Raw genomic sequence first — 14,147 nt, 5'->3', positions numbered from 1 at the left:
GTACAAATCATTGTGTAGACACAACAAGGCAGCGCTGCTGCAGGTTAACAAGAGGCTCTGCCAATCAGCACCCCCCCCCCCCCAGCAGGAGCAGCACTGCTGCACATTTGGGGGTGTGCCGCTGGCTCCGCTGCATGGCAGTGTGACTTTGTCTGACACAGCAGAGTCGGCACTTAGCAGGCCCCTGTGAAGGGTCCACGGCTGTGACTCCGATCAGGATTCAACCCTAGTTGAAAGACGAATCAGAGCAGAGTGATTGTTATTTTCATTTGATACAAAGTGTTCCGCTGGGAGAGAACGTGCACGTCGTTACCGTAGTACTGCTCTGTGACCCTGGGTCCCGATGCAACCTCTGACCTTTGGAGATGAGTTGTTGGCACTCGTTGGCCACAAATCACATATAGGGGAGGTTATGCGCCACAAACTAATTTGACTTCAAACAAATCTTACAGCTTCAGTCACTTTATCTGCTGCTCTGATCAGTCTGGCGCTGACACACGGCTAATATCAATGTTAGCTATAATTTAATAGATGAATACCACCAATAGTTATTGCTGTAGTACTATGGTTAATGCCGCTATAGCGAATGACATACACTAATCACAGACTCTTGTCATTTGGAAAGAGAAGTGAGTAAATCCTCACTGCTAGATATAAAGCCCACTCCCACTGCTGTAAAACTGACCTGTGGATCAGCAGCAGGACTTTATCTGACCACCTATCAGGGCTATGATTAACAAGTAAGGAGGTCTTCAGAAGATATTCAAGACAACGGCTTAATCTGACCATCTGTTTCTTATCTTCTTGCTCTTATTTTTCAAATCTGTAAATTTATTTGTACAAGGGATGCGAGCAGCAGGCGGCCAATCCTCTCCCTGGGGAGGGAGGTGAAGGTGGGACCCACCTGGTGGGTGGCTGCTTGCGGCCGTTATTGCACGACAGAAAAGGGCATCATTTCTCAATGAGATCATAGGACAGGGGTGTCTGAAGTGCGGTGTGGGGAAAAATAATTTTGTCATTTTAGTATCATAGATCTGGTATTATGAAAAACAAACTAAAGTAAGTTGGCTATTTTGGAAAATTAAGTTGAGGGAAAAGTGATATCATGAAAAGAAAATGTATGAAAAAAATTGCAGTGTATTGTAAGAAAGACAATACCACGCCCATGACACAAAGCTGTCCTTTGTCCTCCATTGGCTTGGTTTTAGCATCTTTAATGAAAAAAAGTAGCCATGCATCCTTCAATCATATATTATATCATATATTTATGTCTATTTTATTGTATACTGTTTTTATGTACTGTTTTATGTCTATTTTTTTATTGTACATTGTTTTATTGTATTTTTTTATGTGTATTTTAACCCTGTGTTCTGCCTTTTGTGAAGCACTTTGTGACTTCTGTCTGAGAAAGGTGCTATATAAATAAAACTTACTTACTTCAATATTATAATATACCATAATCATAATAATATAATACAATCCTTGCCGGAAAGATTTAGGTCACCCCTGATGAAAAGGGTTTAAAGACACATGAAAAACACAGTGTCAACGTGAAGTTTCCTTTTGTTTTTGTTTCCAACCGTTATGTTTGTATGCACTTTTCTTATGCAAATCAAACCCCAGACTTGACAATTGAATTCACACAAGTCCTGTTGACGTTTCATCTCATCTTCAAACATTGCAATTCTAATTGCAATGACTTCACATTTTGTAATATTTCTTAGAATTTCAGGCTTGCTTTAGTCTGTGCTCAATATCTCACAGGCAAACTGCCGATTACCATTTTTAACAAGCGTCTAATTGGGCTTATTGTAATGGAAAACACCAGGACAGGAAAAGTCAAGACATGTTCGGTTCAGGTGCAGAATCATCCTTGATGGATCCATGCAAGACTGAACATCTGCAACATGGAGTTATCCAATACTAGCTTAAACTAGTTGTTTAATTAAAATAGTTAATAAAGTTAATGATCTACATGAACAAAATAGTGCAAAAGTTGGATTGTGTGTGCAGTTTAGTTCCTATTCTTAAAAGATATACAGAAGATTTAGCGTATGACATTAATTTACTGTAAAGTACTTCAAGTTTATTAACAAATAAATAATTTACAATAATCTTATGTTATAATCTTAATCCAAAATCCAAATGACTTTTTGAGTGATTAGGTAGCAAAAACACATCCAGATCTGGTTTGACCTGTCTGAACAAGAAGTACATATTCCTCAGAGAACGGGGGAGGGCTGTAAGATGTTTTACTGCAGGAGAGGGAGGAGAGGAGAGGAGTGGTGGTGGTGGTGGTGGTGGAGGAGGGGGGTCATCCTGGGGAGGTGTAGGGGGGCTAAGGGCTGGGGGGGGCTGGGTTTAAAAAGGCAGCCAGCCGCCAACAGTCACTCACACACAAGTGTCCCTCTCCGCCAATTGCTGGCAGCAGGACATCCAGCTCCAGTTGGGTTTGCTTCATCTCAGAGGCCTTTTGGACGTTTGTAGGACTTGTACTATCCAAGGGGATTTTTGCAGCATGGAGACCCCCACTGCGGAATACAACGATAACTACGAGTATTATGACGACAATGAGACAGTGTGTGACTTCTCAGAGTGGGAACCCTCCTATTCCCTCATCCCTGTCCTCTACATGCTCATCTTCATCCTGGGCCTGTCGGGAAACGGTGTGGTCATCTTTACTGTCTGGAGGTCCAAATCCAAACGTCGAGCAGCGGATGTCTACATCGGTAACCTGGCGCTGGCTGACCTCACCTTTGTGGTGACCCTTCCTCTGTGGGCCGTGTACACAGCTCTTGGCTACCACTGGCCCTTCGGTGTGGCTCTGTGCAAGATCAGCAGCTACGTGGTTTTGGTCAACATGTACGCTAGTGTCTTCTGCCTCACCTGCCTCAGCTTTGACCGCTACCTGGCAATCGTGCATTCTCTGTCCAGCAGCAGGCTGAGGTCGAGGGGCACCATGCTGGCCTCACTGGGCGCAATATGGCTGCTGTCAGGCCTGCTGGCTGTGCCCACGCTGCTCTTCCGCACCACAGTGAACGACCAGAACAGCAACCGGACCACTTGTGCTATGGACTTCAGCCTGGTGACCATCAACCAGAGGCACGAGTACCTCTGGATCGCGGGACTCAGTCTGTCCTCCTCAGCTCTGGGTTTTCTCCTTCCCTTCCTGGCCATGACCATCTTCTACTGTTTCATTGGCTGCACCGTCACACGCCATTTCAACAACCTGCGCAAGGAGGACCAAAAGAAGAAAAGGCTGCTGAAGATTATCACCACACTGGTGGTGGTGTTCGCCATCTGCTGGACGCCCTTCCATGTCTTGAAGAGCATGGACGCGCTCTCCTACCTGAACATGGCACCCAACTCCTGCGGCTTCCTGCGCTTCCTGCTGCTGGCTCACCCGTACGCCACCTGCTTGGCCTACGTCAACAGCTGCCTCAACCCGTTCTTGTACGCCTTCTTCGACCTGCGCTTCCGCTCGCAGTGCCTGTGCCTGCTCAACCTGAAGAAGGCGATGCACGGCCACATGAGCTCCATGTCATCCACGCTGAGCGCCCAGACTCAGAAGTCGGAGATTCAGTCTCTGGCCACCAAGGTGTAGAGAAGAAGACCAAAGGTGGTCAGACCCAGCTCCACTGGGACACTTGTAGGAAAAAAAATACAGACTTTACGTGTCTCTTGTCCAACGCTGGTAAGACAAGAAGATGAACTTTGACTTGCTTCCACTCATGGACTTGGAAGGCTGGAGTCAGCTGGCTGAGCTCCTTCGCTGCGCTCGTCCTTGAAAGAGGATAGTCATGAACTGTTTGATGTTTGAATCGTTCAAAAAAATATAACACTGGATGAAATTGAAAAGGTGTACAGTATTTTCATACGATAGCATTTCTCCAGATGTCTTACTCTTTTGTTTTGGAAGCACTTGTTCTCAATTAAAAGTCCCGAAAAAGAAGTAAGAGGAGCAAAAGTGTTGCAGGTTAATGATGTAGTTTTTACAGGGGGGGGGGGTGCAGTTCGACAGATGGTAGTTGACAAATGTTGTTATTGGGGAACAAGAGTGGAAGGGGTGGGGGGGGGCTTCTTAAGGTGTCCAAGGCACTGAAAGGGGGCATGAGTTTGTATATGTTTGATTTTGGACATCACTGTAACTAACTACTGTATTAAAGATGTGTTCTATCAAAGCAAACTCTCCTTCATTGAGTGTTACTCCTCACTTTTACTACTAAACTGCAGAACAAAAGGTCGTTTCATTAAATATGGAGTTTCACATCAGTTTCATGACACCATCCTCTTGTTTGGATAGCAAGCATCTCCAGAGGGTTCAAGCTTTGTTATGAATGCGTTGCAGTTGCTTGACACCTTCAGACTAATAGATCTTTAATCTCTATTGTTTCACAGTTAGTATCCAGACTGTAACCAGATTATGCAAAGTAAGGGCCATCCTCAAGGTGTGTATTCAGGGCTCACCTGCGACTTCCATCAGAAGGGGCTCTAACTTAGATGGGACAATACATTTAAAGGGGATCCGGAATTCAAAGAGCTAAAAAAGCCAAAAATGCGGATAAAAAAAATATCCGTAATCAGGGAAAAGCTGAAAGAAACAAACAAAGGAAAATCATTCTATTAGGGTATAAAAAATGATGGATGGATGGATTTTATCCACATTTTGAGGAAAAAATGTATTAAAAGAAATAAAATATTTTACATATATATTCAAAAATATTCTGTGAATCATCTGAAGAGGATATATTTCCATAAACATTTTATTAACAATTTCATCTTTATTTAAAATATCAATTGAAGTGGATGTATATCCCATTGAATAAAATAAACAGATAATTAATGCCAATTTTACAAATGTATAAACATGCTTTTTTGGTACAAAAGTATGTGTTTGTCAAGCCTGCGACTCTTCAGAGGAGTGCTTTGATTTGCTGAGACAGATGAGTGTTTATAGACACTGGGAAGGGAGGAAGTGGAACTCTCATCCTGGCAGAAGCCGGGGCCACTGAACAAGTCAATATTTGTCTGCGGTGACAAGAGATAGCAGTTAGCGGTTGTTGGGGTGCAGGGGCGGGGCAGGCTGATGAGAGGGTGGGGGTTTCTCACAACTCGGAACTTTGGTGGGGGGGTGCAGCTAAACACCTGTGTGTCTTGCATCACATCTGAAGTCCAATCATTCATCTGGTCTTTGGTTGCGTGACAGCTCACATGTTGAATATTTGTACTTCCTGGTCAAAGCAGTGATGGATGTTGAAATGTCACACTGTCCACTCACTTGAGGGCCTTATGGTTTGGGATTTATGAGCACACTGCCCTATCACAAGTTTAAAAGCAAACAAACTCCAAACACGGGCTTTTACTGCACCCTAAAACGATATTACCATGAGAAAGCCCCCCCACCTCATTCATATTTACACTTCACAGCCAATATCATATCAAGTGTGAGGCGTTGCAGAGAGGGCGGAGTTAATCATGCATGCAGGACTGGCTCAACTTGATGTTGTTGTTACTGGGATGAGCTGGACTCACAACTTGTCTGATGCTGTTAGACTCCTAAGTTTCATTTGGGCTAAGTCACCCAGAAGACCAGCTGACCCAAGCACTGGGGAAGGGGTGGCGGGGTGGGGGGGAGCCGGTTATAAGGGAAATGGCCCTGCTCAGAAAAACAACAGCTACAGAAAACACTTAAATGTTGTCTATGCGTGTGTGTGGTCTCAGTGTGTGTGTGTGTAAGGGGGGGTCATCCTTTCAAGATGATGAGTTCAATTTAAATGTGAGGATATTACTTCAACTAAGGAATTTTCCTCCATGTTTCTGTTATTTAACAAGATTACATTGAAACCAGTCAACTACATAAAGTAAAGTAAAGCCAAAGAAGGAAATCCATGAAATGCTATATTCATAAGATGTGCCAGAGCATTTCCTTGATGACATCATGTGAGAATATGTTCAATTCCCAAAGACTCATTGCATATCATACACATTTCTACCCATGTTGTACTGCAGTAAGTAACCATGACAATCACATACAGACAACACTTTTATTAATAGCAACAAAACACACTTTCAGGCATGTGTGAATGGACACCTGAAGACAATGAAGGTGTCCCGTGGCTGCCAATATACAGTAAGTACATACAGTATAATGTATGTACTGTACTGTACTGGACAATGGCAATCATATGGATAGATGCAGTGAAATATTCAGGATGTAGTGTCTTCCTGGGATAGTTTTCACAGTTGGAAATTGTTGTAGCACCCCCTATAGGCTGGGCTTTGGAAGACAAACTGGAGTCAGCGTACACCAGGGTTCTCAAACACACGGCCCGCGGGCCAAATGTGGCCCGCAGGACACTAGTTTGAGGCCCCCGCCTTGATATGAAAGTTTAATGTTAGTGCGGCCCGTGCAAGTTTGATATGGATGCTGTATGGTATCATGTACCCAGAAAAAATTATTACGTTTGATTAATGTTCATGTTAAAGGTTAAATAACTGTTAATAGTTATCCTCCCTATCTGTGTGGAAGTGGTAAGTTTTTGGCTATTTAAGTTTAAAGGAAATAACTTGAAGGCTACCGTTTAGGTCGCTAGCTCCCTAGTTTGCGAGTTAGCATGTGTCTCAAGACCCTGCAGTTGCGCAATATGTTGTAAATAAAAAAAGTATAAATGTGACTATAGTCGTGTTTTGTCATGTCTACAGGGCTCTAATAATGCTTTGGTCATTTTAATCTGAAAAAAATAATTTGTCTACCCACCAACTATATGTGGTTTCTTAAGTTTTTATTATTTGCCGTTTTATTATTATTATTATTATTATATTTATTTATTACTGATTGATTGATTTTCTTTATTCTTGATTAGTTTATTTATTTTTCATCTTATTTTGTGCAGAAAAATAAAAATTAAGATATTTGAGAACAGTGGAATGTTTTATCAGAGCTTTTATTGTAGAAAATCGGAACCAAAGCACTGAAAAAGTTTGTATATTTCTCTGTTTTTAATAAATGCGTTTTGTTTTGTTTTTTTGAAAACCTGATGCAGCCCAGCCTTGCCCAGACCCTAGCTCCAGTGCCCCCCTGGTAAATTGAGTTTGAGACCCCTGGCGTACACAGTTACGCAAAGTTTTACAATTTTGAGACAAACTGTCAATGACTTGTAAACAATCGATGGCAGCCTTTTCACCCTTTTGCGTAGTTGTTCAGGAGTGGGTGTATGTATTTTACTGTTACGGTAATGTGTTATGAAAGTAATGTGATGAGCTGTACATTTGTGTTGGCAGTACAGCTAATGAGTTTTTGGGACAGCGGCAGAGAGGGTGGAGGTCAGATGACGAGAGTTTGACTAAACAAACACCCACAGGTGCCTGCTCCTGTTGTCATCATGTGAGCTGTCACAGCCCAAATGGGCCTTGTGAACAGTGCCTCTCCTCAGATCTCCCTGCTGTTCGATGCCACCCAAGCGGCACCAAATGCACCCTGTGTGTGTATGCTAATATGCTAATATGCACACGGACACTGAGATCTGATACGTTCTGTACGCTGTCAACACTGACTTGACTTTCTCTGTAGCGTCTGTGCACCTGTTGCTTGAAGACACACAATTAGCACCTCATTGCTACTCCAAATTGAGCACTATATTATGAAATACCATGATATCATTATCATGAAACTCTATTAACTCTACTATTACACGTCTTTTTTTTTTTAAACCTAAAGTGGTACACATTGAACACATTGATCGTTTTTTTATCGGGTGTTGTGTCTGCTCCTGCTCAGCGAGGGATTGACACCTTGTGATGAGCAACTGTCCGAGGGATTAAGACTCACAATGTACAGTTAATAACATAAAGCGTCTTAGTAGGGGGTCCAGTGGCAGTCTAGACAATAGAGCATCTGATCCACCAAAACAAGCACTCCCATCCTGATGTACACGCTGAAAAATAACATTTTCCAACCGTCCGTCCTCTTAAGGTCACCGGTTTCAATCAGTCGGTCTCAGTCTCAACATCTTTAGTTGCCATTGTTCACTTGTGACATAATCACACCCTTAATAAAGCACATTGTAAAATAAAAATGTATATCGGTTATCATCACCAATGAATGAAAATGTAAGATTAGATTACAATTGAGTGCATCCCATAATCACAATTCCACATGTCCAAAAGGAGTAGGAAGAAGCAAAGCTTATTAAATCCTACCCCTCCATCTGGTACTTTTACAATCACAAACTGTTACATTTGTTCACTTCCTGCTTTCCTAATATAGTTTAATGGTTTTTGGGGTTTTTTTTTTATTGGTTTAATTTTTTGTCCCGTACCGAAGTACAAGGTGATGTGACCATACAATGACATAATGGGTACATTATTATTATCGATGATCAGGTGGCATCACGATGTAGCCAGTCATGGCACACAACTATGGTGTGTTCAGGAGTCGCCCAACAAAGTGTGAAATCTTAACGTTTGATGAAAAAGCATGATCAGTGAAACATAAGAACATAAACATGTATGGTATATGTAAAAAAAAAAACTTAAGGTGGATGAAATATATTATGGACTTTCTGATATATTTCTTTCTCCAATGCTGAATGTACTGCTGCAAACCTTACCAATATACTTTCCGGGACATGTCTAATCATGCCTTCTCACAACTATACGTAGCACTTTCACAGAAATCAACACATCCATTAAAAGAATAGCTGAGGAAAGTGAAGCATTAGCATCAATTTTCATGGTAACTTAGCTTTTTGTGGGCAGGAAATCAGGCTCTTGAAATAATCGAAGTGGTCCCCCTCCTATTATCATTGTCATTCATTGTAAGGATCACTCCACCGTCTGGAGTGATAAGTGGTCCTACATGATTCTTGTCAGATGATTCATGCTGACTAATGTAACTATCTAAACAGTTTAGAGCAGATTGAGTCTCAAACTCAATTTACCTGGGGGGCACTGGAGCTAGGGTCTGGGCAAGGCTGGGCTGCATCAGGTTTTCAAAAAAGGTTTTCAGTGCTTTGGTTCCGATTTTCTACAATAAAAGCTCTGATAAAACATTCCACTGTTCTCAAATGTCTTATTTTTTATTTATCTGCACAAAATAAGATGAAAAATAAATAAACAAAGAAAATCAATCAATCAGTAATAAATAAATATAATAATAATAATAAAACGGCAAATAATAAAAACTTCAGAAACCACATATAGTTGGTGGGTAGACAAATTATTTTTTCAGATTAAAATGAGCATTATTAGAGCCCTGTAGACATGACAAAACACGACTATAGTCACATTTATAATCTTTTTATTTACAACATATTGCGCAACTGCAGGGTCTTGAGACACATGCTAACGCGCAAACTAGAGAGCTAGCGACCTAAACAGTGGCCTTCAAGTTATTTCCTTTAAACTTAAATAGCCAAAAACTTACCACTTCCACACGAATAGGGAGGATAACTATTAACAGTTATTTAACCTTTAACATGAACATTACGTAATAATTTTTTCTGGTACATGATACCAAACAGCATCCATATCAAACTTGCGCGGGCCGCACTGACATTAAACTTTCATATCAAGGCGGGGGCCTCAAACTAGTGTCCTACGAGCCACATTTGGCCCACGGGCCGCGTGTTTGAGACCCCTGGTTTAGCGTGTCCCCTTCTCACCAGGATCACTTGATGGTATTTCAAAATGCAACACGGGCTGAAATTGTATCTCTTTTGTGTATTTTGTCCCTAAAAGATCCACAGTCACTAGATAAGAACCATCACAATAATATGAGTTGTAAGAAAGGTGTCAACGCCTGCTACATGATGCATAGACACCAGATTTCAGGGAGCGGAGGAAGCATCTACCAGGAGATGCAGGACCAAATGTCAAGCTGTTTGTAAAAAGTGTAGATGCTCTCATTCTTTTTAAATAAATAAAAGTAGATAAGGCAATTTGTATATTATTGGCAAATATTACTACATGCAAGAAGCAACATAGTTTTCCTGCAAAGTATAGTATATTGATTTGTATTGGATCCTGGTTGTACGTAGATATAGTATCATATATAATGCATTGATAATGCTATAATTGGATTATTTTAGGTTAAATGTTCCAACATCTCTTTGAAGGAGAGTCCCTGATGAGCTGCATGGTAATGAGCAGAGCTTCTGGTTATCATTTAGGCCAGAGATGTTGCTTCCGAAGACAGCAATGGCTTGGCCAGACCTGAATGTGCTGCCCTTGCGTGTCTTCCGGATACGGTTGCTCTCTGGGCTCATCATCCCTGAGGACACAAAGATCCTCTTCACGCACTTCTCTATCCAGCCCATTGTGGACCTCGCTTGCTCCAGGCCTAAATGCAGCTTCTGTCACTATAGCTGGCCCTAAAGCCAGTTCAGCTGCTGGGTGGTGCATTCAGGTGCTTAGGTCTCCGTGCTAAATCACCAGAGGTTAATAAGGCTGGATTAACTTTTCAGCATAAGCTATCCTGAGCCTTAATGGATGTATAATGACCACTCATGCATTGGCGGATAAATGCAGTATGTGTGTTTCAAATATCAAGCTAAGGGTTTTTGCATATTCGGGAATAATGAGGAAAATATACATGTAAGAATTTAGTAGGTTGGTGGTATAAGTTATTCAACAAGAGAAAAAAAAAGCATGTACATCTACAACTACATCTTTAACTGTGTTGAAAGGTGAAGGTTAGCTACTTACTTGTGAATCCATCCCAACGATCTGCTGCCATCTGTTGGTGATAGAGGAGAAATACATCAATAATGTTGTCCATTGTTGGAGGACTTTGCGAAAATGGAAGAAAATATTAGATTCTGGCTAAATTCTGGAACTTTTGTCATCATAGTGCCCTATTTCTATTTTGATTTCTATTCTATGTCCCACCATACCTTGACTCATGTGGCCTGCCTATATTATATTGGTGTCATCAGATTATACAGGTAAAGGTAAAAGTCCATTTGCAGCTGGGGGCCATTTTGGCAGGTCTACTGGTGTCCAATTTTTCTCTTGGACTGGACTTTAAGGCCCATTTTGTGGGTGTGCTATTTTTCATTTTGATATGTTCAAAACATGCTAGGTTAATTGGCGACTCCAAATTGTCCATAGGTATGAATGTGAGTGTGAATGGTTGTTTGCCTATATGTGCCCTGTGATTGGCTGGCCACCAGTCCAGGGTGTGCCCCGCCTCTCGCCTGAAGACTCCAGCACCCCCCGCGAGGAAAAGCGGTAGAAAATGAATGAATGAATGAATGAATGAATGTTCAGAGGTGGATTAGGAAAGACATTTTAATTTAGATCAGATTTTTATTGTTTTTTCATGCACTACATGACTAACTCCACCGTAATAATATCTTATTATAATAATATTTTATATCAGATGACAAAGCAGACAGGTACACTTACACACTAAAACAGCACCAAGTAGTTATTTCAATTGGTTGTTTCTTGTTATTTCAATGTAGTCACTTGCCTACTTTAGGTTTTGACCTTATGGTCTTATTCTGGTGCAACGGTGGGCAAGTGGGTGGGAGGGGCTTACGACTCTGGTAAGACCTGCTCCCTGTTGAAGAGACCACCGGAGCCGTCAGCACAAGTTGAGAGTTTTCCCTTTTTGAAGAGGTCAGAGTCTCTGATTTGGCTCGGGGGCCGACAATGACAGGCGCACACGTCTTGGGGATGATGGTGGTCATGGTCCGGGTCAGGGCCCGTCCTCTCCTGGACAGAGTTGCTGCTGAAGGCTTCTGTTTCTTGTCGTGACCTTTTCTCTCTTGTTCTTTGAGAGTGGTCCTCTGCAGCTTCCATTCCAAGTCCTTCAGCGCACGGTCAGTGTAAGCCCGCAGCTCTTGACGTGCCTGTGAAATCTGCTCTTCAAGCTCATCTTTTAGAGACTTTTTGGTTTCCTCAAGTTTCTTCTCAAAAATAGCACACAACACGTCTTCTTTGGGATCTGCTTCATCCTTGCTCTCATCTTTTTCTTTCATCTCCTCACTCGTGTCCTCCTCCAAAGACTGTCTCTCTTTAAGTTGGTTCACCAGCTCCAGTATGCTGCTTTTCGATGTCCTCGTGCCCACTTGGGATCGGATCTGGCTGCGTACCTGTTGGAAAACAGACTGCACTTTTGCTTGCATCTCCTTGTCTGGAACATCGCACTCATCCACGCTTTGCCCATCTGGAATGAATGCGTTGCTCCGTTCCTGCACTCTTCCTGCTTCTTCCTGCTCTTCATTATTCATCTGTGTCTGTGGAAACATCTCAGCTGATGCTTGACTCATGTCTCTTTTACGGATGTTACACGTATACCACTTCTTCTACTATGATATAACGGTTGGCTTGGGAGGAGCCGGAGTGAGTGTGTTATTCCCAAGGGAGGCTGAACACTAAGGGATTTGACACTACAACTACTGTCTAGTAATACAATATTTATTCATGTCAATCAAGTAGTTAATAAGTGTCAGTTAAATTGGAATTATATAAGCTAAAAGACATTTTGAGTATCATCTTGTCATGATTCCATGCATCCTGTAATGTTGCTTCACCAGCATGTACGGTTGTGAAGTGTTGTGTTGCATCCCATGATAGCAGATGGCCTCCTGGTAACAAGGGGAAAAACAACGATCCCGACGGACTTTGGAAAGGGAACACTAAGGTAGTTCAGGAGTGGTTTCTATATGGTTTGCGTTTGGTACCGGAATCAACACATATATTGGTTCAATCCTGGCCTTGAACAGCTTTTTATGTTGTTATTTTGCACTAAAAATAAATCATTTCTTGAACAAATTATTTCCCTCCACATCTCTGTGTTCTCCCCGTGCATGCGTGGGTTTTCTCCGGGTACTCCGGTTTCCTCCCACATTCCAAAAACATGCTAGGTTAATTGGCGACTCCAAATTGTCCATAGGTATGAATGTGAGTGTGAATGGTTGTTTGTCTATATGTGCCCTGTGATTGGCTGGCCACCAGTCCAGGGTGTACCCCGCCTCTCACCCGAAGACAGCTGGGATAGGCTCCAGCATCCCCGCAACCCTTGTGAGGATAATCGGTAGAAAATGAATGAATGAATGAATTATTTCCCAAGTATTTGTACTACTCCACTAATACTGTAGTATATTCATTCATTCATTCATCCATTCATTCATTTTGTACCGCCAATTTATGAGTCAAGCAAGTTTTCCATCTCCACGTCAGATTCCATAGTATTCCGTCAGATGTGGTTTCCGACAGAGGACCCAGATTCTCCTCCGTCGTCCTCTCAGACGTTCGGCAGGGTGTTGGGGGCCTACTTCAGTATCACGCTGGGGGTACCATCCACAGTCAAATAATGACCAGAGGGACCAGGCACACCAATGCTCACCCCCACTGGATCAGATATTCCCATTCCACCTTGACCACAGCTGCCACTCATATTTCTATAACGTTTGGTAGCCTGGCCAACTCTTCTTCATAGCTTTTCTTTTTTTTTTCTTTTGCATTTGTATTTGATTTTCATTTGCAATATTTTACACTTGCATGTGTTTTATGTTGTTTGTGTGATTTTGGTTTTGGATCATCTCTGTGTTTGGAATGTTTGGGCATTGCTGCACATTGAGTACTATATAGAACTTTATATGGAGGGGTGAGCTGACAACGAGCCAATGAGAGTCCTGAAAGGGTGAGCCTCCTCTCACTGCTAAACAATACCATATGGACTTCGAGGAAAAACGAGCAATAATTCTATGCAAACCTTACACACACACACACACACACACACTCACACACACTCACACATACAATATATTGTTGCTTTACTTTGTTGTTATTTCATTATTCTATTTATCAGTGTCAGATTGACACTATGTGGTGGAGAAGCAATCAGAAAAAATATTTTAGAATATTTCTTATATGCATGCAGACTTTTAATAAATGTATATTAAGAAAAGGATGCTAAGTTTCTCATCCATTGTCTCCACTGGGTAGCTAATACGTGTCGACATGATTTCCCATTGTCATCATTGTGTAACATAGAGCGTACCATTACCATCAGCACTCTTCCTCATCTCCACTCCTCCTCTCAATCTCCTCCTCTCTTTCTGGACATCGCTTTAAAAAGGTTCAAGTCAGCTAACTTCAATTCACAACTTCATCCTGACAACCTGGAAAAACATGGT

General features: G+C 41.9%; 1 protein-coding gene and 1 long non-coding RNA gene across 2 annotated transcripts in view; both read left to right on the top strand.

The window, feature by feature from the left end:
• LOC144898234 (uncharacterized) overlaps positions 1-14,145 on the top strand; it is a 43,888-nt gene extending 29,743 nt beyond the window's left edge. Inside the window, exon 3 of the long non-coding RNA XR_013627123.1 lies at positions 14,090-14,145. This is a non-coding gene — a long non-coding RNA (uncharacterized LOC144898234). The remainder of the gene's footprint in view (positions 1-14,089) is intronic.
• On the top strand, positions 2,386-4,077 carry aplnra (apelin receptor a). The gene has a single exon (XM_058070024.2). The coding sequence runs from the start codon at positions 2,519-2,521 to the stop codon at positions 3,602-3,604; it is 1,086 nt and encodes a 361-aa protein (XP_057926007.1). The 5' UTR covers positions 2,386-2,518; the 3' UTR covers positions 3,605-4,077.
• Positions 14,146-14,147: the final 2 nt, after the last annotated feature.

Source organism: Doryrhamphus excisus, linkage group LG3, assembly GCF_037039965.1.
Source record: "Doryrhamphus excisus strain RoL-2023G ecotype Guam linkage group LG3, RoL_Dexc_Guam_v1.1, whole genome shotgun sequence".
Lineage (NCBI taxonomy): Eukaryota > Metazoa > Chordata > Actinopteri > Syngnathiformes > Syngnathidae > Doryrhamphus > Doryrhamphus excisus.
This window is presented reverse-complemented; position numbering and strand designations above follow the sequence as displayed.

What these genes read in the sequence shown, in the direction of transcription:
- aplnra (XM_058070024.2), top strand. Translation starts at nt 2,519, where the DNA reads ATGGAGACCCCCACTGCGGAATACAACGATAACTACGAGTATTATGAC.